This window comes from Pagrus major, chromosome 20 (genome assembly GCF_040436345.1).
Source record: "Pagrus major chromosome 20, Pma_NU_1.0".
Classification (NCBI taxonomy): Eukaryota; Metazoa; Chordata; class Actinopteri; order Spariformes; family Sparidae; genus Pagrus; species Pagrus major.
Window position 1 is genome coordinate 25,816,085 of NC_133234.1, and position 27,236 is coordinate 25,843,320.

The window sequence follows — 27,236 nt, forward strand, 5'->3', positions numbered from 1 at the left end:
TCAAGAACACAGGTTTGCTGAGGGTTTACAGCTGTCGATACCAATTTAGCTTCGAAGCTCTCTGTGAGAAAACCCACAGCATTGGCTTACATCAGCTGACCTCCTGTGTGAACCGGCACAGAGAACACATTACTATTCTTACTGTGCTAACTGTGTCAAGTATTATGTAACACCTTTGCTCCACTGGGCCTATACAAACACACAACACACAAACACACACACACACACAACGCTGGAGCCAACAGATTGTGTCATGCTGTGTTGAACTCAGTGTTACATGGCACTCAGGGAGGACGCACCAGAGTCACAGAGCAGAGAACAAGATGTTTGAGAGATGATGGAGTTATTTCTCAACTTGTTTTTGTGGTCTCCTTGTGAACAGAGCTTGGCTGCTGGGGTTGCGACGGAGTTGAATTTCTGATCCATTTTTTCATATACACACATTATTTAACATCTTTAATGAAGACAAATTTATGAGCCGCGACAGTGTTTTCACCTTGTGAGTCATTCTGGGAAAATGTGGTCCTGGAGACACCTTCTGCAGGAGAAACCTATTCAGAAGTGTTTTGAGTATTTTGCCAAGACGTCTGTCTGCGGACAGATTTGTCAGCGCATTAGTGTCACAACAGTGCAAGATAAAATTATGAAACTTAGTTGAGATCAAAATGAAGGCTGAGTTTGAAGACCGTGTTGTCCAAGCAAGAGGGCCAAAACCAGGGAGGCAGGAAGTTGGAGAGGGGCCAGTGGACCCCTACTTTACTCACGGGTCAGAACTTTAACATGTTGGTGTTGCAGCTGGTGTAATCTCATGGCAAGATGGTCTCTAGTTATTTGTCTGTAATGAATTATTCTAGACTCAGTGGCTCTACAGTATACTCAAGGTTAAAGGATTTGTAACAGCTGCTACAGTAGATTATATTGGGCTAATTGTCGACAGCACAACAAGCTATAAGATTGATCAATAAGTTCCTTTTGAAGATAGCGAACAATAGCTTATTACACATCCATCAGACATAGAAGAATATTAGCATTTCTATGATCATTTGTTTGATTTATTTTATGTCTCAGGCTACCCGATGAATCTAAGTCCAACATTCACGCTCTTTTAGCTGTTTTTATCTCCACCTAATCTGAGCAAGGACGAGGAATGAGGCGCCACATGGTTTGTTACACACAATGCTGCTAAATTCACAACAATGCAAGGTTGTTTTGGAAACAATATATTGACCTTATTTCTAGAGAGAAGTAGTTTTTCTTCCTGCTCACTTCAAATTGTATATATTAAATTGAATGTAGTATTGATATTAATCCATTCTATTCTTAGCTAGTGGGAAACAGATATGACAGAGTCCTAACAGATGAACAGACTATAGCGGTGGAGCAGTCTTGCTTTGGTTCATGTGTCGGCTTGTCTGTGAATGTGAGCTGTTGGTTGACAGATTAACTTTGGAGAAAAAAGTAAAAGAAACGTGTGATGTGGAAACAGAAGATAACACTTCATGCAAAAGAAGAGGGTTGAGAAACCTCAGGGGATCCTAGAAGGCTCCATGAGGAACACCTACCTGCAACCTACAGACCTCATTAAGGAACAGTTTGTTGTATAGTTGAACAATATTCAAAGCTGGGACAAAGCTTGTGCATATCATTGGTTCCTTTTGGCTGATTGAGGAAACATGTTTGAGATCAAACATCAAATAAAAATTATCATCTCGACATTGTCAATAAAGGCAACACTTTTGTAAAGAATTTTTATTCCCTTTTTTTGAAAAAAATTCATCAAACGCGTAAAGACAAAAATACTATTAAAAAAATATTCCATCAAGAATATACACAATGAAACAGAACTACGGTAACCTGCAGTAACCGCTTTGTAGCGACAGATGGGGTTAGTAGCATATAAAAGGTCCGTGAGGATGAAATGTGAATCTGGATTAGAAGAAAAATTCAAACTAACATGAGAAGCATGAGCTTCATTTCCCAGGGTCACGAAGTTGGACCAAGGTGTGTGCAAGCATAAAACCATGGACGACTACTAATAATTACAAGTTCTTAAACGCAGTAAGTGTGGCTCCAGACACACACACACACACGCACACACACACACACCCCTATTGGTTGCTTGGTTTTTCAAAATGTTCATAGTTGAAAAACACTGAGAGCCAGCTCGGGATTGGTTGACTGTTTGGGTTGTTGAGTTGACTGTTGTTGATTGAGGTCAAGGCTCAATCTCCTCTGGGGTGATGGTGAGGATGACGTCCTCGTTGCCTCGCCGCACCACTGTTCGCAGCGTCTCGTCCCGCCTTATGGCGGCGCTAACGTCACTAGCCGAGGTGATTCGCTCGCCGTTGATGCTGATGATGACATCACTCTCCTGCAGGCCAGCTCTGTCATCAAGAAAGGAGAGTGACACAAGCAAATACATTTTAAGTGTAATTTTGACATTTTAATGCTTCTCAGGTCATATCATTTTTTTTTAAATCCTTTTATTTATTTTATATCCTTTCCCTGAAAATATACACAGTGCATTGTTCTGTTCCACTTCTGTTGTTTTTAACGGCCCTTGTTTCTCGCGTATGTAGTCTCTTACTGTATGCTGTATATATAATGGAGAAATACTTACAATGTGTTTCCAGAGGATTTTAATTTCCTTTATGTAATAACTGAAGTAAATGTGGTGTGAAGCTAGGACGAGGATCAAGCAACAACTGATGACTTTGGTCTGGATTGTGTAATTTGCAATTGTCTCCTGAACTACTTCAATTATTTGAATGAATAAAACTTGCCACGTCGACCACAGTAGAGAAATGTGACACATGAATGATTGTGTATTTGATGCAGAGCTGGATTCAGACTCAGATGCACAATTTCTCAACATTTTCCTTCATCAAAATAACAAATTTAGAGGCTGGTGCATCCATGATGGAGGTAGGGGTTTCCAAACTTGTTTCACAGTATTCAGTTAGTCTCTTCTCATTTAAGGTTCATTTCCACAGCAAAATAAAATCCGCTCAACTATAACTGAAGCAGTGTGTCCTCCCTGGCAGAGGGAGTTGGGCGGTCTGGGTGGGAAACATTTCATGACTCTGCCTTCACTGCCAACTTTCAGCTCGGTTCCAAAAGCAAAACAGCATCTTCAAAACCAGAAGTGAACTTTTCCACATCCTGCTGTCTTCACATACAGAAAGTTCAAATCTAATAAATGTTGAGATCAGCTTCGTCCTGACTGCTGCCTGTGTTCTACATAAACCCACCAGACAACAAGAAAATAAACTGGACCTGCTGTTTTTTCAGGTGAAACACTGCGGTTTGCTTTTCAACAAGCTTTTCATTTGGATACCACTAATCTTTCCAGGGACAACATATATCCTGCAGGAGTGAGTCTGGTACCGACCAGCATGCACCCTCCCATCTATCTAAACACGTGTTGTTTTGACATAGTGGGCAGTGAACAGCAGACAACGTGGGAAAAAGAAGCGACAAGAGAGTCACTCACGTCTCAGCTGGAGTCCGGCTGATGACCTCAATGACATACGCCCCCGAGGTGACATCTGGGAAGTCTGACTGCCTCTCCTTCAGCTCCTTAGCCAGTCTGATGGAGAAAACCAAGAGAAAAACAGCCAAAACATGAGGCTTTGTACTAAAAGTCCACACCACACCAGTCTGATTTTAATTCAACTCGAAGGGGTGATGCATCATGACTCACTTTAAATTTCAACATGTAAGGCATTGCTCTGATTAATGGTGACACTCGAGCTTTAAAAAGCTGCAACTTCAACAGTACAGATCTGATTGTGTTTATGTATCTTGGTGCTGACTGGTCCACGGGACACCTGTATCATCCAGTCAACATGAATTTATGTTTTCAAGCTGTTGAGGCTTAACAGATTCTTCTTGACACGAGCCAACAAGATCCAGGCACACAAAAAGCTAAAATTGTGCAACAATGGTTTCAGTTTATTTCAGTTTACAATAAAAATCAACTTACAGAGACATGAAGACATAAGACAGGTCATTCATCACAGTGAACCTTTAATTTTTGTTTCTGAGATTTGAGGGTTGTGGACACACTGTGTCAGTTCCAGTAATTTCCAGCCATTTTTGTGGTGAAAAACAAATATTTTAAGCCAAACAACGATGTTTTCCGAACCCTAACAAGTGTTTTTTGTGCCTATATGTAAGCAGATCGTAGGCACAGTGTTGTGACGAGAGAGAAATAGACGCTTGTTTGGCTGTTTCAGGGTGTTTCCTGGAGCGAGCCGCTCTCGAGGGGCAGCTTGGGTGTTACTGTAATCTGTAGGCTGCGGACCGGGCCTGGGTCGACTTACATTCCTGTTGAAACTCATCATTTGAAGGCAGATATCTAAAGCTGAGGTCACCTCTTCAATACGATCACCACCCTTATTATGTATGAAAGTCAAGATTGAGAAACATCGGTTTCAGGGATCTGGGGAGATTAATCAGACTGCCTCATCTCACTGCGCAACATCTCAGATGTTTTTGGCTTTTTTTTTTACACAACTTAAAAGTCTGATCTCCCAGAAACACAAAAAAGAAAGACCTTTTATTCACGCTACAATGTGAAAAAATTAGGACAGACTGGATATACTGATGGTTTACAACTTTAACATGACCTCAACTGTTTTTTTCCCCTAAAATATCTTCCCAAAATTGCCTTAACCTTAACCACAAAAACGAAACAGATGTTCCAGCAGTTTCATTATGATTTAATGACATTAAATGGTGTTGTGACGTCATCAGACACAGGAACTTACGTTGGTGTGAGACTCATCATTCTGACGCCGATGTATTTCTTCTTGTGGTGCGTTTTACCTGAAGAACACAAGGAAAAGTGCAAGAGCAGAAAAAATCATTAATATATGTTCATGTAAGGACTATCACAGACAACTTTGTCACTGGATGATTTGGGAAATTTGGCATTTTGGAGTCGATGTCATGTCTTCTAAAAATGCCTGACTTCAAATCAATAATAACAGTTATTTCGTTAACACGGGAGGCAATCGTAAGCTCACATCTTTTGTGAGATAATACTGTGGACACATTCTGCATACTGTGCCCAAAAGCTGTCCTGAGATAATATTTCTATTATCTGAAATTGTTTGGACTTATTTAGACAGATGGTTACATCATCTACAGGTGGAAACCTCTAAACTGTGTGTCATGGTGGAGAGAAGCAGCAGTATAAACACATGATTTTAATATATGTCCGGCTCAGTGGGAACTGGATTTAAGACTTTTTACAAGCTGCTGAAGCAGGCACCATTTTACTGCTAAGATGTTATTGCCAAATATTTGGCCCGGCCGTCCCACATGGAAATACATCAAAAATACATGACATATTTTGATTATATTCATTCTCTAGGTAACTGGCTGACTTAAATGTCCTAATCTTTGTGCATAATCCATGATCTGTTTCCATCCTACAAAATAAACAATTGCGTAGTTCTCCCTTAGACCTTTATCGCATGTCGTCCTCGTCTCTCTTTGTCTCTGTCTCTGAGACAAAATGTCAGAAAATAAAGAGTTAAATGTTTGCAAACCTTTGGACTGTCTGTCGTGTGACTCTGCCAGGAACTGCCTGATCTTGTCTGATGGGATGGCGAAGGAGATTCCTGCTGTGACCTTCAGAGTGTTGATGCCAATCACCTCTCCATCCTGCAGGGCACACACGTAAAAACACCCACATTAACTTATCATCAATGACGCCCAACAGTAAAATCTAATTTCCTGAAGCTCGTTAAGCAGCGTTTCTGACGCCACATTGTTCTTCGTTTAGTAACACGGCCAGCTGAAAACAAACTTCTAATCAGAGTCAGCTGTGGGCTGCGACTGTTGGCCAAGCATTACCTAAACTCTTTATTTACCTTTCCTAATACGGACTTTATGAGCCTTGGTGATTGTTTATATGAGGTTACGTATATATCTCTGTTTCGCATCACATCATGGATGTGATCCCAGTAATAAGAACTGTGTTTCCGACACGGTTTCTGAGATAGGGAGAGGTGATGTAAAAATTAGATTAATTAGATTCGCTTGAATCCCAGGGTGATACAAACATTACATGACTGCTTACTTTATTTCCAAAACATTCAATTTCAGCTCCGCAAACAAGAGCTGAAAATACATTAAAATGCCCTTTTAGTGAGGCCAGAAACACAGAGTTTAATCAGCATTTATCATGTAGTTTACAAATGGGTTTCATCAGATGTCCACTATCTGAAAACAACAATCCTGACTTCTTTCAATTTGCTCCCTGTTCCGTTAAGAATTGACTTTGAGAACTGATTTTAAGATTTTACTGATCACTTTTAATGTTGATTGGGTCTGTCCCCAAGCTACAAGCAGAAATGTTGACCTGTCTTCTTTTTATTTGTTTTTATTTATGTTGAGGTTTGCATCCTGTGTCTTTTTTTTAAACTTTATTTGAACCTTTTCTTAATCTGCCTCCTTTTGCTTTGTCTGTCAATGCACCTGTAAACTCTGTTTTTAAAAGGTGCTACATGAATAAAGTTATTATTACAACATGCTACATGTTCTAATTAATCAGGTTAATTATTAAAGAAGCAAATAGTAAAATGATACCGCAAAGAAAAAATAGGAATTAAGTTAAACGGATTGCTACCCAGTAAAATTAGAAAATACAAGCGAGTGTGTAAAAAAACACTACTTGTAGCAGAGCTTCCTGATATATGTAGTATGAAATATGGAGTTTGGATGTTTTTTTTGTTTTAAAAAGACTTAAAAGTTAAGTATATTAGGTAAAATACTTTGATTTGAGAAGATATATTGTTTCTTAGCACGTTTTCTTTCACTTACCAGATTGACTAGTGGTCCTCCGGAGTTGCCGTACTGCAAGAAAACAAATAGGAAAACAAGAAATGTTTGAGCAAAGAAAATAGTACATCTCTATTAAAGACACAACACAGGTTTGAATCATAATAAACTATTTTAGCAGAGTGCAGAAAACAGTGTAATAATAAGCGGTTACACTTCTGTGACCTCATGTTACATCTGGTGTGCACTTCATGCAACAAGGTGGAGTGTTGCTTATGAAAAGATGTTTTATGTTCTTTCTCAGTCACTTTCAATATCCAGCCAATCAGCAGATCAATGGAGAGGATTTTAACACTGAACAGTACAATCAACACTGAATACACTTATACTGCACTGAACTTTTATTTATACCAATCAAGCACACACACATGGTTATCATAAATTTGAACATGCAAACGACTTCGGTTCTGTCATGTTCAGTTTAGCAGAATTTGGAGACATTTGTGAGAAAAAATTGCTGAACCTCACGACCTCCCTGCCTCAGAGCCCGTCTGTCCGTCTCTTTACTCACGTTGATGATGGCGTCCGTCTGGATGTAGTCCATGTCAGAGTTGCGGAGGCCCAGCTCCTTGCCTCCCCTCTGGGTGGTGCTGACGATGCCGGTGGTGACGGTGTTCTGCAGGGAGAACGGGCTGCCGATGGCGACCACGAACTCACCGGGGCGCAGGTCCGCCGACCGGCCGAGCAGCAGCACCGGCAGCTTCATCTGCTCCACCAAACAAAAACAGAAAAAGAAATCTGGTTGAAGAACGGAGGAAGTTTGAGACAAAGCACCACAAAATACAGCTTTAGCTTCAAATTTAGTTTGAAAGAGGGGACAAATACGGCTGGAAATAAAGTTAATAGGCTGCAGTCACCACTGGAGGAAGTAACCCACATATCTGGACATTAATGATTGAGGCAAATAGACACACTGTTTAATTCAATCTTCACTCTTTTGACCTTTTGGCTCAGACAGACTGAAGGAAGGTAAACACAGAGGTAAACAGCTGTTTATTCACTCCGAGCTGTACGAGGCAGACGTGGCCTTCCTGTGGAGAGCTGAGTCAGCTCTTAGTCTGGACGAGGCTTCCCTCCATCCACAGCCCAAACTCTAAACTGTACATCACCATCAACGACAGCTCATTTCAGCCCTGCAGCCTTGTTTCCACCGGCACTGACCACCATGTCAGTCAGACGTGTTTGTTTGTGTTTGTTGGACTAATTCTTAATGTCTTGTGCGAAGGTAAGCGATATTACAGACATCGCCAGAAATGATGAAAATATATACCATATAGAGAGTATAGTAAAGTATCTCTCATAAAACACAATAACACTTCAATGAAAGCAGGATACTGTCTACTTTCTATTCCCCAATATAATTTTTCTCTTTTTTTCTCCATCATATCAATAAATTCTCCCCAACATGTGGTCAGTTGGAAGTTAAAAACAGTTTAATGCTGCCTTGGCTGTTGCTGTAACACTTTTCTACCAGCCAGATTTTGTGTAAATGTGCCAAACCCATCTTGCCAAATAAAACTAATCACACCCATGTGTCATTACAGCATGAGTGTGATGTGATGGTGCGGAATAAATGTGTTAAAATCCAACATATTCGTACTGTCGTTTGTACGGCTTCAGGTCGCAGCTCTGCATCTCTGATTAACTAGCTCGTAACTATTAGCTTTTCCATCCCAGCGCCTGCAGGTTCCAGTGCTTCATATAAAAGCTGAAGGTGCCTGAACGCTATTGCAAACACACACACTCACACAGTTTATATTACCACTGAACCCAGAGCCCTGTAAAGACTTTTATATGTAATAATCTGTGAAAATAGACTTTAATAGAATTTTATTACTCTTAACTTTCTCTATGGCTCTCTCCCTCTCGCTCTCTCTCTCTCTTCGTGTTATTCAAGCCAGGAAACACTCAAACTGCTGTTTGCTCTGCCACCGCTAATTATTCTAAACCAGTAGACACACACACACACACACACACACACACACACACACACACACACACACACACACAAACAAACACACACCTTGTTTACCTTGAATTGAAGTGAAATGTACCACAGTCACAGTCGTGTTAAAGTCATAAAAGTAATTCCTTTTTGCCGTCAAGAGATAATGATTTATAAATGTGTTGTTAAAGGCTTCTCACACAACTTTAAATTTAAAAGTAGTTTTGGTTATTTAATAAGATTTTGTGAGTTTGATTTCTATTTTTCTGCTGCTTTAGTCACAGATATGTAATGTCATGTTTAATGTTATAAACATATTGAATGTGCTACAGCTGACCGGTTATTTAGGTGTCTGGCCGGCAAACCGACACCTTCAGTCTGAGAGACATCAGTTATTGTCACACACATACTGTAAAAAAAAGAAAAAAACGTACCAGGGTGAATCTCTATAATTTAAATGATCAGTATTTTTCACAAACTATTTGAAGACTTTGGAGAAATACCTTCACATGAATCTCTTTCAAAATGATTACACAAAATTGTGTTTTGTGACACGTTGATGTTGAAACCGCCTTTTAGCTGGTTGAAAAGAGGGTTAAAAGACATCTTGGCAGTTCTGACTGGGCTTGAGCTGATATTACCTGTTATTGAATATCACCATATTTGCTGTCATATGCGATATTTTTCACAATATCATATATCGAACAGCTGTTCTGGCACCTTTTGGCTCTCATTTTGAAAAGAAAATCCACGCTGAGCTGTCGTGGCGGCGGAGGTAGCATGTGTCAGTATTTGATGTGGGAATAAGACAGAGTTTACTACATGTTAATTGGCTTGATGTAGCATAATGCACACATTTAACACTTTAACACACAGACGTGGAGGACTCAATTCTAAGAAGCATGCCACAATATTTCGAGTTTAAAGCGAGAAAAAATGGAATTTGAACGACCCAACGTCATCTTTGTCGTAAGAAAATATCGTCTTGAATCGTGAGGGGAGGACAGCAAAGTAATGGGGAGAAAACCTCAGTTTTCATACTACACCTCACCATCTCAGTAAGCACTATACTTACTCTCTTTAAAATTACACTCATGGTCTTCACTGGACAAGTATGTGCAGTTCAATGTGTCCTGTCAGCAGTTTAACAGACTCTTTTGGTTTTAGGGGAAAATTTTGGTCCACAAGAGATTTTTTGTTGCAGTACCGGGCCAAACTGGCAGCATGTCTGACTTCCTGCGCAGTGTCCAACTCTTTCAGTACATCTATGAGTTTAAGACACTGTTGAATTGGCTCAGCCCTCTGCAGTGGTGTTGGCTGATTGGCCGACCCTCCGTGAACTGTGCGCTAACTTCCTGAAAGTCGTCCTACTAACCTACTTCAGCCCCAGATGTGACGGCGAGCAGAAAAAGTGAGACATAAAGCAGCCGCGACGTTAGGACCCGACTTTCATCGACAACACTCCGCCGAGCATGACAAGCGTCTATTTGTCTGTCAATGAGTGCGTGTGTGCATCTCGTTTCCCTGGTGATGATAGCCACATCTGCTGCCCATTTCCTCTGTTAAGTAACAAGCCTGAAGAGTCTGACCCACTTTTGGTCGGGTTCAGTAACATAACATTAGTTAAAAGAGAGAGAGGGGAGAAGAAGGAATGAATGGCACATGAAACGAAGCAGAAACCAGATGACAACTGTGACAGATGTGAATGTGTTTTATATCTCAGGGCAGCTGAGGAATGACGAAGACATTTCCAGACATCCAGTGAAGATGAAATGCAAACCAAATCTTTTCCCTCTCTGTTACGCAAGTTTGATTGACATGTGAGAACAGCTTGTCTAAAAACCACTGGTATGCTCAACACATCTGTACATGACCGACACTTTGGAGTGTGCTTCGGTGTGTGGATGAGTCATGGAATATGACAAAGCAAAATAAAATGTGGAGCCTGAAACAGGAGCCAAAGTTTGATTTTAAGTGAGCGTTCACTGCAGCCTCTCTGTGCCTCTCACATACTCCGTTAACACTTTCCTCCAGACCAGTAAAATGAAATCATGCTTAAGATGTGATGCCCCCATTAATACTTAAAACAGCCAGTTTCCTCCGCAGATGATCATTAAAGTTTAAGCAACAAAATTTAGACTTCTGTACAAAAAGCACGAATGTGTAAATGCAACTCGACTTCATGTCAAAGACATTTAAACCTTCACAGGAGACTATTTCGAGAAATCTCATGTTATTTTGAGTTTTAATAATGTTGCATTAAGTCTTGTTTGCTGACTCTGCAACATATTATCTGATGTTTTCCCAGAAGTCATAGCGACCGAATGAAACACATCTTTACCTTGAAAAAAATGTGACTTCTCTGGTTTGAACATTGTTGGAAACATTTGTGGTAATTGGTACACAACTCAACAATATATGGCAAAGGTTTAGTTCTTTTTGATTTTAACATAGAAGTGTTACATATTATAGTTTTAAGGGCTACTAATATGTTGAGTGAAATATTACTTAATGACCTCAACCATATAATTTCTGTACTGCAAATTCTTGTTACGTATCAGCCAACATATGCACTGATACTGACAGAGTTATTGTGCTAAGTTGTATACTTTTGATTAAATTTACACATCTAAAAGTATAGTAAACACATTTTTTTTGATTATATATGTTTTATTTTTTATTCTGATTGTGATTCAGAAAAGTTACTTGTCTTGTTCCTCATCAGTTTGTGCTAAAATAAATGTAAATGTTCGACTGCAAGTCAAGGAAGTTGTCAACTATTAATGAATCAAGTATTTTTGAAAGAGAAAGTCTAAACGCTCTGATTCCAGATTCTTAAAAGTGAGTATTTTCTGGTGTCTTTCCTTCTCTATGACAGTAAACTGAATATCTTCGAGTTGTGGAGAAAACAAGACATCTGAGGAAACACTGATCAACATTTGTCACCATTTTCTGAAATTTTAGAGATCAAACAATTAATTGAATAATTCAGAAAATGATCTCCAGATTAACTGACAATGAAAATAATCTTTACTTGCAGCCCAACTGAGTACTTCTATAATAAATCCCAGACTTGATTACTGTATATACTCTAATGAGGTCAGTCCCCACACCAGCACCCCATACACACCAACTCCCTCCTAACTCACCAACAAACATACTGTATACAGACCTAAACAAGGAGGTTATGAATGGATTCATTGAGCTCTTCTAATCAGAGCTTTACTCTGTCGGTTCGACATAAAGCTCCTCTGTCCGCCTGTAATGAACAGCAACCAGAATCGTCTGAAGCTGCCGTCCAACACACAGCCTGCGGAGCTCCGCCCACCAGGAAAATCACCGTGTTCCTCGCTCGCTGGTTTTCAGGATGACAGCACTTTGTTCGGGGTGAGATTACAGAGCCGAGGGGCTGCGTTCAGTAATTAAGAGACGCAGACACAGCGGAGTGCAACAACCAAACAAAGACCACAAGGAACAAAGCAGTGGTTTTGTTCATCCCTCCTGTCCTCTCTCATCATTCTCTCCTTCTCATTATATCGCTCTCTCTATACAATCTCAAGTACAGTAAGCTTGTTACAGGGTCGGTTATCTCAAATCACATGCACACAAAAATGTCTCACTCAGTGGTATCTAACCATGCAGTTAGTTCTGTTTTTATAACAAGGTTTTGTTACAAGGATCTTCACCGCTACTGCCACCAAATTACAACTGAGGTCAACACAGACACACACTTGTTTTTAGCACTCAAAGCACTGAAAAAGAAAGTCTTCGTTACCCTGGAAAATCCACAACGTTAAGCTGTTTTAGTATGTAAACTGCTGTAATCCTTTTCTTTCTTGACATGACTTGAATGTGCAGCCCAGTCTCCAGGATACAATGTTGGCAGGTAACGTTTCTACAAACCACAGATAAATCCAAGGTTGACATTTGTACCAGTCGTGGCATATCACGTTCACATTATATGCTTATTAGCCACATTTCACATTTCCTGTCGTTTATGTGGCATCAAAACCAGGTGTTTGGTAAGCTTAGGTCAGTTTAGTTTAGTTCTGGTTTAAAAACCTGCAACTTTGCTGTTTTGGCTCAGTCAGTGCTCTCATGAACCTTGTTCCTAGACTCAACAGGCAGTTGTTTTCAGATAAAAAGCTCTGATAAAGCCACTGTGCACTACCTGCCCAGCACCAAACAGCAGACAGACACGGTTGGTGAATATAGTGGAGCATTCAGCAGCTAAAGAGTCAGACATTTTTCTCACAGGAGTTGACCAAACTAAAATCAGGTGGCCAGAAACACAACTCCACATCTGCTGCATGTGTAAACTGTCTCTTCTGTTGCACAGGATCCATCTGACACTTGATGAACATGCACCAGAACCACAAAAACATGCAAAAGAAATGAATGTAATGTAACTATCTCATTTCTTCTTCTGTCTCACTTGCCTTCCTCTCTTTCCTATTTCTCTGGGCAGAACCAGGCCTTTCAGTTGTCTAGTTATACAAGCAGAACAGAGACTTGCCAACTCTCTGAGGAATTTGCTGAGGATAACATGTGTGACATGAAAAATAAGTAGTGAGCACAGAGAATCCACTCCCTGTGCAAACAGCTGTTGCTCACATCGAACTATAATTAATAACAAATATTTTCTCCTCATCTCTATATTTGTATCTCTGAAACTTCAAAATGATCTCTCTTGCTCTTACTTACTAGAAATGTTAAGGTGTAGGTGTCTACAGTAGCAGCAGTGGCTCCATCAACACTCGTAGTAAACGGTATTAGTACGGATCAAATGCTGCCGTTGGCCTTCAGACGTCCGGGCGTCAGATCTGTGAAAGCTGATCAGATCAGCTGAGAGCAGTTTCCATAAGCTGCTCACAGACATGTGTCATGGAAAATGATCGATGCTGGATCGAGGTGGAATATCGCCGTGAGGCTTTACTGGATGATTTAAGACTCCTGTCTGCACATGCTCAGACGAGAGCTGCCTCAGTAGCAATCTCAAGCAGACAAGATGGAGACAAACTTAAGTGTAAGCTGATGAAAGTGTGTGTGTGCGTGCCGGGATGGATGTGGGTGTGTGCAGACAGCATATCTGTGCAGATGTACAATTGGTCTTTTTGGTTTTTGTGTGCATGTAAACCACAAACCACAAGTGCTGAGCAGTTTGTGGATTTCAGCACAATTTCATCCCCCGGAGCTCCAGTTACACCCTGCTGCTCCGCCCAAACATGCAGAGGAAAACCATGATCGTCTCTGTCTGACCGGCAAGCATGAACTCACATCCTGCAGTGTCAGTGTCTCTGTGTGTTGACTTGTTTGTTTGTGTACGGGCGGCTCTCATTCTGCCAGTCAAACATCATATCTAAAGTTAAATCTGAGACACATTTAGACAAAAACAACAGCAGATTTTTTTTGGTCAGGGGAACAGAAGAACCTTCATTGAGAATCTGTCAAATTTTAAACCTTGCATCAGATGTCTGACATTCAAACTTGTATAAACACACTTATCTCAGACATCTGAAAATATTTGAATATCTGTAAATGATATAAAGTTTTTATATTCAAGTGCAATCCTGCCCAGAACCTTCTCCTTACTTTAACTTAAATATGATACCCAAACCTGTAATTTGTTATTTGGCACATTTACTGTTTGACAGATCACATTTCTTCATTCGTCCAGCTTTCCAGTTGAATTGAATATTTGATGTGCAAATGTTAGATTTAAAAGTTTTGAAAACTGGCACCAGTTTTAAAATACCACCATGCTGCTAACGTTTCTCTTCTTTTGCCTGTTTGCGTGACTCTGTGGAAACATCTTCAATTCCCCAAAAACCTGCTGATTGCAGTTCCAGATGGCAGGAAGGATGTTTGTGTATAGATGGCATTAGCAGGTCTGAACCTGCCATCCTGACAGACTGGAGGGGGCAAAGACACAGTCATCCAAATCTGACCTACTTTGAGTTTAAAACTACATAATCTTATTTTAACTACATTGACATATCCTATGGTATATATATATATATTGAGTTTTCAGGTTTATAATGGATGATAGTTTCTTTATTTTTGTGATTTATGGGGATGATAACTAGACAACGCTGCATTTTAAGGTCCAATGCAAACATTACTCATGCAGGGTATATGTGGGATCATTAGAAACAGTGATTTAATATAATTTTAAGACTTTAAAAGATTGTTAAAATTCTCAAATCTTGTGTTTTTAATATTGTGAGAACAGACTCCAGATGAGAGTTGCATAAGGCATCCTGTCTACTTCCTTAAGCACAGCTGGACTTCATCTCTCCTTCTTTTATTCAGCCTATTTATAGATCTGCAACTTTAGCTACACTCAGTCATGAACAGGCTGCTTTTGAATGCTTTGGTCATTTATTTGGTTGTTAAATTGGGCTCTAATGGATCTCAAACTCCTCAAGGCAGCTTTAAATATAACCTGGAGATATGATTTATTTCTGCACTTTGTTCTGGCATCGACATTTCTGAATTTTACCTATAAAAATAGACAACATTCCCCTTTAAGTGTCTGACCTTGTCAGGATGATGCAGCTCTGACTGCCTAATGTCTGCGCGGAAATGAGACACATTGACCTTGTTATGCTAAAAATGTTTTTCCACCGCACAAATCTTGTGGAAAGCTTCGCTTCCTGAACTGAACCCCGTCATCCAGTCATCCCTGGACCAAAACAAAGTGCTGCGAGAAAAAAAAATCCCAAATTAACCCACATAAAAAGTTCCCTCTGTCTGCTGACCTGCTCCACAGATATCCACTTTCATGAGTAATGATATTATTGTACTGACGTGCCTCGCCTCAGAGATCCCACTGAGACAGAATTAAAAACAGGTTCAGGGAAGCATATTTTTCAGCAATAAATACCTGAATTTGTTTTGGAAAATAAAAAACATGGAGGAGAGGAGAGAAACACAAAGGGAAAGAGAAAACAGGTTTGTCTGAGAAGCAGAAAGGAGAAAGGGGGCACATGAGGACACAAGACAGGAAGTTTCTAGAGAGTAAATCGAGGCCAGATGAGATTATTAAAAATATCAGCTTCTTTTGTGCTTCAGCTCTACTTTTCTCTTGATTAACTTGCGTCGCTTCCCAATTCGTGGGGTGAATATCTGAAGGTGAATTTAAGGTGAGTCCCCTCAAAAACAATAATTTAAAACGTTTGCTTACCGGAGCATCGATCTTGATCAGAGCGATGTCGGCTTTCTCATCCACATCTTTGATCTTGGCATCGAATGTGGCTCCGCTCTTCAGCTCCACCTGGAGGAAATGAAAAGTTTAGTACCAGTCACATCCTCCAAAACACTGCCAATTCATTAGATAGTCTTAAGTTATCAGTCAATAATATGTTAAATGTAGAGCAAGAGTTCTCAATGGATCCCAAAATTCATCAGCACTTTCAATGTCATAAAATAATTTCAAAGTGTGAAACAACATCATAATATGGACAACGAGAAATTACAAGAACTGAAAGAAGCGTTAGCACCAATACAATTTATTTCAAAAACACAAGTGACTATCTTTCCCCTGCACTGACGGCTGTACAGCTGCTTTGCGTACCTTTACTCGGTGCTTGTTGGCCACCACGTGGGCGTTGGTGACGATGAGTCCGTCCTCTGACACAACAAACCCAGAGCCGCTGGCTACTGCCACCTCACGCTTAGAAAATATCATCCTGAGCAGAAAGAGAAAGACTGTAAACATGCTCGAACAGCTAGTTTTTTGTGTATTTTGTTGGTTCAGGTAGTTTCTCTTACTTGCGGTAAAGTTCAATATGAACGACAGCAGGTGCGATCTTCTCCACCACATCAGCGATGAAGTTGTACTTGTAACGAAGACTGTCAGGGTTCTGCTGAGCTGAAGGGAGGAAGACACAGTGTCAATGAACTGTATCTCACACACACACACACACACACACACACACACACACACACACACACACACACACACACACACACACACACACACACACACAAAGCATTCACATCCTGGCTGACCACTTCATAACCACAGTCTGTAAATCATTTGTTTTGTGGGCTTGTGTTGCCAGGTTTGATCAATGTCTTAATGTTGCTACCTGGGAAATCATCATTAACCGTCGTCCGTCATTGGGCATAAAGCCTCGTCTGAGTTTCCTGAGTTTCACCTGAAGCACGATGTGTGGTGTTCAAGGATGGTGCGATTGGACCCAAACTGTAGCTGCTGTGTAAACCAAATCCAGATGTGGATGCAGAACGGTACATTAACTGTACATCAGAGAGCAGCTGCAGGACGTCTAGTGCGTCCACTGATGCTTTTAAAACAAAGGAAGTGACTCAGAGCCTCAAAACATACAGAGAGATAGCAGGAGAGGGATGTTGGGATGTTTTTGACGAATTGGTAACAGTCCATATGTAACCGTTGCTGTCACCTTACATAACTCCATTTTGGTTTCACTCCAGCTGTGCTGCAACATCTGTCACAGTTACAGATCTTTCTTTTCTCATTTCACTGGTCGTTAGTAAGTTCCCCTGACTCCGACCTGCTGGGACCGGTTAGAAGACACTTTCCTCCATCTGTGCTTTTCGGTGTCGGAAAACATGTTTTCTCAAAGCGGAGTGATTTAAAGCAGCACATGGGACCTGACATACAGACGTTACTACGCACTGAAACAAAGATTGTTTACGATGAAAACTCCAGTTACCGATCACATGCAGCTGGGGCTGATTCAAACATGATGGCAACTATAGCAGCAACAAATGAAAATATTGAAAACAAGGGTGTAAAATGCTCTCTGTGGTGCACAAACATGGCTGTTCAAAGTTACAGGGCAACACACACACTACCAGGTAAAACTTCCCGGGGACATTCGAGTCTTTGTGGTTTGATGCATCAACATAGCGTGACAGTGCTCCAGAAAAGCAGCTTTTCTTTCACATTAGCTCCTCGCTTTATCTTGCCCCTATGTGATCACTTTATCTTGAGATCCAACCTTCAAGGCTTCCAGTGATGCACTTCTGGTGGAAGTCAGTGTCCTTTGAGGAACTACTGGCAGCTTCAGCCTTTAGGTGCGATGACCAGCGAGAGACGGGTCTGTGTGTTTGAAAACAACAATGGCGGCTCCTCAAGAGGTTAGCGTAGCTGCAGTAGCATCAGTTAGACTTAGACTTCACTTTACTGATCTCGTTGGGATGACTCCCTCAGGGAAATTGAATAGTTATATTAGAACTGGATAACTTTATTTAATTGAAAAGAAAAGAACGACACTGAAAATGTTTTTGCTCTTCTCTCGACTGACTTTGTTTTATTTACCGGCTGGTGGTAGCACTCTCCTACCGCTGATCTGGTTGGTTGAAAGTTTGTCCAGCGACCTGCCAAGTGTTTTTTGAAAGTGTCTGCCCTTTTCCAAACATTTCTAGCTGCTCCTGTCCAGATGGTTCTGTGTAACAAACCATCTGGAGCGTCAGGTTAAGCGTGTTATTTAAACATTTACATCCTGTCAGCTGTTAATAGATGCAAAATTCTAAGCTCATAAAAAAAATGATTAAAAAACAAAAACAAAAACCAACAAAACGCCCAAGTAAGACGACTTCCAGATGGGTTTTTTTGGCTTTCAGAGTAAGAAAGTGAAAAATATTTATTTCATTTTAATTATCACATTAAAGTTAATGTCAAAACAGATGAATATTTACTGGTGCTATAATCTTTGACATCTCTAACTTTGTCATTGTGTATCCCAGGATTTCCTGTAGTGCTGCACAGCAGTGATTTCAGTTTACCATTTTTTTTACTCAAACATACCAAGCACACACATTTTGTCTTTAACACAGCCTAAATGATATGAGTAAGAGTCAGTGACTCCATGTCTCTGTGTGTCCTCGGGGTCAGAGATCTGCAGGATCTCAACTCATTCACTCCGCGTATCAGCAGCTGCCTTCAGATCTTATCACAGTCGAGCCCCTGAGCTCGACCGGTTATCACCTCATTCCACTTTTTATCATTTCTGTTTTATTCAGTGGTTAAACAGGTCATGCAGGTGGAGCTGATAAAACTTAACCCTAACCCAAGTGAACCAATAACAACATGTCCTTGGACTTTTTATATGGAGCGTCTGTAGTTTTCAAAGATAATGCTGGTTTTAATACATGTTATTTTTTGTGTTTTATATATAAGATGTTTTTTCTCTTTTTCCCTCTAGATGCTGTTACTTGGAGAAAATCATGCTAGTAGTGATAATTAAACGGTTTTAGATTCAGAATTTACTTTAATAAACAGCCGAGATGAAGGGAAATATCAACAGATGAATATCTACATCAAAAAATCATATTTAGTGCAAATTTATCTTTAAGTCTTTGCTTATGAACTCTTAATCCTGATGGACATCGTCACTGTTGGTGAAGTAGATTTGCTCTTTCTCTGAATCTACTTTCTCACTCAGCCAAGTTTTCCAGCTTTGAACTTGAAATCGACAGTCGTTAAAGTTTCTGTCAAGTTAAGTCTCCTTTTATTTTGTCAAATTAAGTCTGAAGATGTCAAAATCTTGACTAGACTCCAAGTCATGTGACTGCTGTTTGAATCAAGTTCAGCTCACATGCCTCGGGTCGACACCTCTGCTACAAACTGATGTGATGTGGAGCCAGTTTCTGTTCACCTCGACTTCAGGTGCAGCAGACCGTCTGGAGGACACTGATGTGTTTATGTGTGTGTGTGTGTGTATGTTTGGCTGGCTGGATGCTTGGCTGAAGGATGAGTGGTGAGCCAGTTGCTTCAGCTTTGAAGTGAAGTGAAGTGAAGTGAACGGAGGCAGTCAGATGAGCGAGGAAACAAAGTGACCTCAAACACACTGCGGGTGTCGGTCACAGCGCTGCATATATTCAGGTCAAACAGGGTCAATGTGCTTACTTGGTAAATAAAGCTGCAGCAGGTAGATTTTACTGTCAAAATAATTGCTCAGGTGTTAGGGTCCCTGAATGCACCGTTAAGTGAAATCTCATTCTGTGCTGGACGAGCCTGAACTGGGAAAAAAATTCCTCCAGTTCCTGAAGGAGCTGAGTCACTGTGCAACCGTGTTTTGTTGACGCTGTATCCAAGCCTGTCAAACTGACAGAGCGCTCGCAAGTCTTTACAGGAAGCAGAAAAAATAAAATAAAAATGGTAAAAGGAAAACCAATTCTGATCCCTTGAAATGTGGTAAAATGACTGTTTGACCTACATCTGCGTCTGTTCAGGAAGTTACACAATCTGCCAATCAGCTCCAAGAGATGAATCACTGCAGAAGACTTTACATGGTGTGTGTGTGTGTGTGTGTGTGTGTGTGTGTGTGTGTGTGTGTGTGTGTGTGTGTGCTCGAGAAGTTCAAATCCTCAGACAGAAAGACGATCAAGATGTGAGGAGAGGACATTAGGAGAGAGAAGAAGAGGGAATGTGAGGAGAGAAGGAAGGAGGATAAGATGGAGATGAGATGGACAGAAAGAGAAAGGGCCTAAAAATGATGAGAGAGAGGAGGAGAACTTTTCATTCGTCCATACCTGGTGGAGCACCAGATCAAAGATGGAAGAAGAAATGAGATGCATGAGGAGAAGAAGAAAAAGAACGGGAGGAGAAGAGGAAATTTGGAAAGAGGGATGGTAAGGATGAGGGGAAATAAACAATAAGGATGAAAAGATAATAAGAAAGGCTGGAGGAAAACAGAAAGAGAGAAGAAGGAAGACACTGACCTGGTTGAACTCCATTAAGAGTCAGAATGAAACTGCACTCAACAAAATAGGGTGTTCACAGCTGCAGGTTCAGTGTGTGTGTGTGTGTGTGTGTGTGTGTGTGTGTGTGTTTGCTCCTTAAAATGCCTCCATTACTCACACACACACTCATAGGGGGAACACTGGTTGTTTTTGCAGCACCGGGCAGGCACTCAGGACATCCTGGCCAAATTTCAAGCCATTGTGACCTTGTCAAGATAACATAAAGAGTGTGTATGTGTGTGTGTGTGTGTGTGTGTGTGTGTGTGTGTCAGTGTGTGTGTGTGTGTGTGAGAGAGAGAGAGAAGGAGAAAGAGAGAGAGAGAGAGAGAGAGAGAGAGAGAGAGAAGGAGAAAGAGAGAGAGAGAGAGAGAGAGAGAGGAGAAAGAGGAGAAAGAGAGAGAGAGAGAAGGAGAGAGGTGAAAAAACAACCCCCATTTTAAGAGTTTGGTGCAGTGTGAAAGGCACTGATGCCAATCTGACTGATGAAGCAGCAGATGAAGAGATGCCACAGAGACAGAGGGTTTGAGGGAGGGGAGATACGAAAGAGGAAGCAGCTTCTGATAATGTGTCAGACTGTGTGCACTGATGCTGTGACTTGTCCAAATATTAAAACTTCCTTTTATGTGAGTTGATGTTGTCAGATGTGTCAGATTATTTCAACCTGCAGCTGCGGCCCAAAACAACAAAACACTGAGATGCTGCTAATTCTGGTCGTCTAATTTAGATTCTGTTCTCTTTAAACACACGTGGACTAAAGAACCCGGCATCATCTGTGAGGTCACCCAGAGGGAAGTGAAGGGAAGGATGAAAGAAAACGGACTCAGTTATCTAAAATATTGAAAGTTTGCTAAAATTAGCAGCTGGGCATTAAACCAGGCTGAGTACAGCTGCAGCAACAAACCTGAGTGTGAAAGGTTTGACATTGTAGGAAAGATGCTGACTCACTGTCTTTCTACGAGTTGGATGAGAAGACTGAAACCACTCTCATCATATTATAAATACGAAGCTAGAGCCAGCAGGCCGTTAGCTTAGCCTAACGTAAATATTGCTAACAGCGGGAAACAGCACTTTTAAAGCTCACTAATAAACATGTAACATCTTGTTTAATCCGAACAGTCTGTACAAAAGTGTAAAAACAAGGTGGGGTTTTACGGAGGGTCGAATCCTGGAACGTCTGTATTTCTTGGCTGTTTCTCCGCTGGTTGCCTGGCAACCTCACAGTGATGATAAGTCTTGTTAATGTGCTTAAGCCCCGTTCAGATCAAAGATTCACGACAAGACGAGTTGAAACTGGAAACCCTCTGGTTCACTGCAAGGCGACAAGACGAGACGGTATCATCTCAACAGCAGTGAGTCTTCGTACTTTTTTTTTATCATTGGATATAATTTGTAGCATCTTAAAATATGAATAAGTTACTTGCTACAGTTGCTTTTCTACCGATGATGAAAATAAAAGGTATGTGTTGCCAGTTTACACTGCTGCAACGTTCTGAAACGTTGTTTTGTCTCCTGGTGAATCTTTGGTCTGAACTGGGCTTCAGTGAAACGATGATTTTCTAAAAATAATGATACAATAATTTAGTGGCTTTGTTCTTGTAGAGAGAAGTTGGAAGTTTTTTCATTTACTTCAATGTAATCATGGGCTCATTGGAGCAGCATCTAGTGGCCAGTAGAGGAACTGCAATGTGACACACTTCAGCACCGAGCATTTCCTCAAAGTCAGTTTCACTCAATAGTTGGTAACTGTTTGCAGCTCCTGCAGCCAAATGACGATTAATCTATCTAAAATAAAGTTTTTGTTGAATTCATTTTCTCAACAACATCTTCTTGTTTGCTGCTCTCCTCTGTCTGACATCACGGTATATTGAATATCTTTCAGTTTTCGACCCTTATGAACATAATAAGAAATTTGAAGAGCTCTTCTTATCGATGGGTATTTCTTCAAAGTTTGAGTGTTTTAGACAAAATGCTGAATATAATTGACCAATGACTGAATCATATGTTGCAGCACCACAGGAAACAGGAAAGAAAATCTGTCTTCAGCAAACCATTACAAGTAACCTGACCCATGATGAGGGGATGAGAAAGGTTGGTTTAGTTTAGTTTAGTACTTGCTGCAGGATGTTATTAGGGGGAAGCTGTCAGGGCCACAGAACGGCCTCATGTTTGACCTCATGCATGTGTCCATAAAGCTAATTTGATTATTTTGGACTCTTTGGAAGATGTGATAAGGTCAGAAGGTTCTGATCCACAGATCGAGGAAGAAACTGCTGAGCAATGTGTGTGAACTGCTGCTGAGGTCAGCCAAGTTCACATCCAACACACGCACGCACATAGAAATATTTCAGGCTTATCACACTTGGCTCTCTCTTTACTTTTCCTCTGAATTTCTTAAGATACAACCTCCCTTCCTCTCTCTCTCTCTCTCTCTCTCTCTCACACACACACACACGCACACACACACACACACGCACACACAGCTCTCACCTTTACCTTTCCCGCAGGCTCCTCTCTGGATGAAGATCACCGGCGGCTGCTGCAGCTTCATGGCCCGGTTGCTGACGCGCTTCAGCTCGCAGATGTTCCGGTACGAGACGCCGTCGCTGCCACACACCGGCTCGGAGTTGGTGCACGCACACACACCGGCACTGCCCCTGCGTCTGACGGTGGCGGACACCTCCACGCCGTCGGTCACCACACACTCCATCCCCTCGGCGCACTCACGCTCTCCGGTGCCACCGCACTGCTCGCCCTCGCCGGACGCGCACACCGGGCAGCAGTCGCAGCTGTCCAGCACGTCGCCGGCCAAACAGTCCGCGGGGATCGGCGAGCACTGAGACTTGTCGCACTTCTCAGGGCAGCCGATGGCGAAGCGTTTGGCTATCCGCGCCTCGGCGAGCAGATATGGGCAGACGAGCACGGCCATTACGCACAGGACCAACTGGAGACGCATGATGGGAAACTCGAAAATAAACTGGTTAGAAACTAGAAACTAGACTTCAAGTTGATATAAAATGCTAAGCTGTAGTTTAAAAAGATTCAAAGTGTGCTCTTAGTTAATATGGAGGTCAGGACTCAAACTGATGCAGAGTGGAGCTGTCCCGGTTTATAAAAGCTGCAGGGTAAACACACGAGGCGATTGGTGGGCGTGTGTGACGTCTGTCAGATAGAAGGAGGGGGTGGTAGGGTGGTGGAGATGTGTGTAGGTGAACACAGTTCTGCCTGGTGGTGAACACCTGTGCTATTAGTACTGAAGTATTGAAGTACTTGCACTTTTATTAGTATCTCATTTATCTGCTTTCAGAGGAAAGGACTTAAATCATTTAAAAATATATATGTATTATTGATAAAAAATGATTGTTGGAGCCTGAGATGAAAAAAATGTTCAGTTATAGGCAAATGGGCCAGAGTGGAAAAACAGTACTTTTACTTGGATGCTTTAAGTCCACTTGCTCAGTGCTGTAAAAAGTCTCCAAAAGTCAGACTCGAGTAAAAGTAAAGAAGTGTCAAAACGTTACTTTGATAAAAGTGGAAGTCACACATACATATATTATTTGAGTAAGTCTTAAAGTTTCTGATATAATTACTGTAATATTTTAAATACTTAAAGCAACTATGAGGAACTTTAAGTTTTTGTTGATTCTAGCGCCCCCTTTTGACAAAAGCGGTACCACACCAGCGCCTGCTGTTGTAAAGATCTTTGCTAGCCTGTGCCGGTTGTTTTGGAAGCGAGTGACAGAGAGACCAGGATGGATGGATTGCGATGAGGTAATGCATTTATATGCGATATATGTGATGGGACTCGAGCACAGCCGTTAATAATAACTATAGAAAAACAGCAGTCTGTTCGCTGATGGCCTCGTTTGCTGTTACAGGTCATTTACAATCATCAGAGGAATCACAAGACTGTTTCATAAACACTTAAAAGTTCCTTGTAGTCACTTTAAGAAGTACAAATAAAAGTAAATTATACATATTTTCTATCACAATTAACCCAAAGAAACAGACACAAGATCAGCAAAGGGCCTAAGTTGTTACAGCCCCTCATGTTTCTTCAACAAAAGTAAGAATGAAAAACCATTGTTTTTCATTCTTACTTTTGTCAGTCAGCTATCCTTATCAATCGATTCATTACACCCCTTTTACTGTGAAAATGATAGTTTTAATAATGCTGAGTTAAAGATAGTCTACTATGCCCTTCAGTCTAACTTTATTATGTAATCATACGTAATGGTACTCTGCAGGCTGCACATTTCCATTGATCCTCAGTAAGTGCTGGTGTGCAACAAATGATTTTTCCATGCGAGACAATTCAGTAGAGTGATGGAAAAGTTCAGCTGGGTTTTGAACCCTGAATATGAGACTGGGAACTGTGCGGCTACAGGTTTTTACAAATAAATTGTCTATTTAATTACAATTACTAATACTATTAATAAATAATAAGTCACTGTTCCCTGATTTCACACTTTTGTCTGAACTCCTGACTCAAACACACTGTTTATTTCCCCCGAGGATGAGCGAGCTCACCTTTAACAGCTGAGTACAATTCTGAAAAAGAAACACATTTTTGGTTTTTTAAAAAAGATTTTAAACAGCAGTAATGCTGAACTGTGTTTTTGTGTATTCATACTGACGACACAACAATGTTCACAGCCTTCTAATTGACTGTTCAGCCAGTTGTTTGTGACCCACAAACACAAATTAGTGACTTCACACGACTGAAGTGAATCGCTCGTCCGTGAGTGTCAGTCACCGCCTCAGTAACCTTTATTTAGAAGAGAGCAGACACGTCGTTAGCAGCATGACGCAGAGCTCTGTTTCAGAAACTGTCAATTGTTCTGACCACTAAACACTCAATGTCAAGGTTTTCTATGACATCATATGTCCAGCTCTGTAGACGACAGTGTTGAAGCAAGTGATTTGTCTCCCTGATGTTGAAACATTTCAAACCACAAACAATCCTGAACATTCAGTGCTCTGTGGCTGTTCGAGTGCCAGTGATCGAAATGGAGACGTTAAAGCTTAAATGTTACAAACTCAAGCAGCACTGCAGGATTTTGGATTAAATGTTCTCACTGCTGGAAGATCTCACTCTCTAACACTGACCATCAACAGCTAGTTTAGCTGCGGTGACTGCAGCAGGTCTCCAGATGTATTCATTTACCAGTGTCAGACAGTGCAGCCAGCGCTCATTAGCCTTCACAATTGCCAACAAAATAAATTCATTTAAATGTGCTACTATGGCTACGATGCAGCAAGTAACCTGCAAAGTAGCGGTACAACTACTGGTAATTCTTCATCTAAATCATCATCTAAATCATCAGTGTGTTGTGTGTTTGGTCCACCAGTTTCGTGTTGCAGGGTATGATGAACCTTGCAGCCTCTGGGAGATGCTAATTGGACTTAATCCGTGCATTTATTTCTTAAAAGGTCAAATTTTCTCCTCCGTACTTTTTGCAGCGAAACTCCAGCCAGTTCACTTTCACTGTGAACTTTACTGACTGTATTTACAGCCACACCGCGACAGGCTTTTTCACTCAGCTCTCTCTTTCTGGTCCGGTTGGTAAATATTTACACATAATTAACTGACAATCAGCTCCACAGTCGTCCCTCCACGCTGTGTGATGTGACTGTAAAGCCTCTGCTGGGGCTCATTTCCTTCCCGTCCGGCTCGACTCACCACAGAGCTGCTGCTGTTGTGTTTTGTGTCAGAAGGCTCCAGCCACCACCGAGTTTTCAGAGTTATTGCAGGAGGAAGCCAAGAAAATCCACCCAGAGTCGGATCCCCGAAGGGTGTGTGTGTCTCTGTGTGTGTGTGTGTTCCAGTGTGTGTGAGTAGGTCTGGAATAAATGTGGTGACAACATGTAAATCTGAGTGATAAAGAGAGGCAGAGAGTGAAAGTGCGAGTCAACATCTATACGCACAAATGTGACAGAGTGAGTTATGTTAATGTCTTTGAACCAGCTTCAAACAGTTCTGTCTTTATGTGAGTGTTTTATTCATGCATGTGTGTGTGTGTGTGTGTGTGTGTGTGTGTGTGTGTGTGTGTGTGTGTGTGCGCGGTATTCACTTGTATGACCCCAAGACTTAATGTGCGTCCATATGTCTGTGCTCAGTGCACAAGCAGCTGAACACGACGCCTGTAATCAGGTTTTGAATTACGAACGAGTAAATGTGTTTATGTTGTTTCTGAAATATCTGAATTTTTGGGTTTTCATGTCCAGCTGCTCCCATCGGTTCGAGACGGGACGTGACACAGAGGGGATTTACATCCGTCTTCCTGTCTTTCTGTTTGTGTGTGTTGCCGTTGCCACCCTCATCGCTATAGAGACGTACACGAGAGGGTCTGAGAGCTGCGCTGATGATCTCAAGACTGACTGAATAAAGAGAATGTGTGTATGTTCAAGCTTCTCTAGAGATTTCCAAGGCCCTTTGATTGGGTTCCAGGGGTCTTTGAGGGGATTCAAATGGTCCTTGAAGCAGTTCCAGTGATCCCTTGAGAGTTTCCAGTGGTCATTGAAGGGACTAGGTCTCTGGAGACCTTCCAATGACCCTTGAACACCTTCCAAAGAGACTTGAAGGTTATCCAATGGTCTTTGAAGAACTCCAGTGACAATGTTCCACTGAAATGTTGTCAAATGATCTGATGAGAGGTTATTCTGGTCATTGAATGGATTCCAGGAGGCTATGAAGAAGTCCAAGGGA

General features: G+C 41.2%; 1 protein-coding gene across 2 annotated transcripts; it reads right to left on the reverse strand.

The window, feature by feature from the left end:
* Positions 1–1,762: 1,762 nt before the first annotated feature.
* htra1b (HtrA serine peptidase 1b) lies at positions 1,763–23,569 on the reverse strand. 2 transcript variants are annotated; one of them, XM_073489706.1, is made up of 10 exons: positions 23,024–23,569; positions 16,571–16,670; positions 16,374–16,488; positions 15,984–16,073; positions 7,364–7,558; positions 6,835–6,867; positions 5,559–5,673; positions 4,773–4,830; positions 3,494–3,589; positions 1,763–2,384 (listed from the first exon to the last, which is right to left on the reverse strand). In XM_073489706.1, the coding sequence occupies exons 1-10, from the start codon at positions 23,481–23,483 to the stop codon at positions 2,216–2,218; spliced, it is 1,431 nt and encodes a 476-aa protein (XP_073345807.1). In that variant the 5' UTR covers positions 23,484–23,569; the 3' UTR covers positions 1,763–2,215. The 2 variants fall into 2 exon arrangements, with proteins under 2 accessions (XP_073345807.1, XP_073345806.1); XM_073489705.1 differs by having other exon boundaries at positions 23,018–23,569.
* Between the last annotated feature and the right edge of the window lie 3,667 nt (positions 23,570–27,236).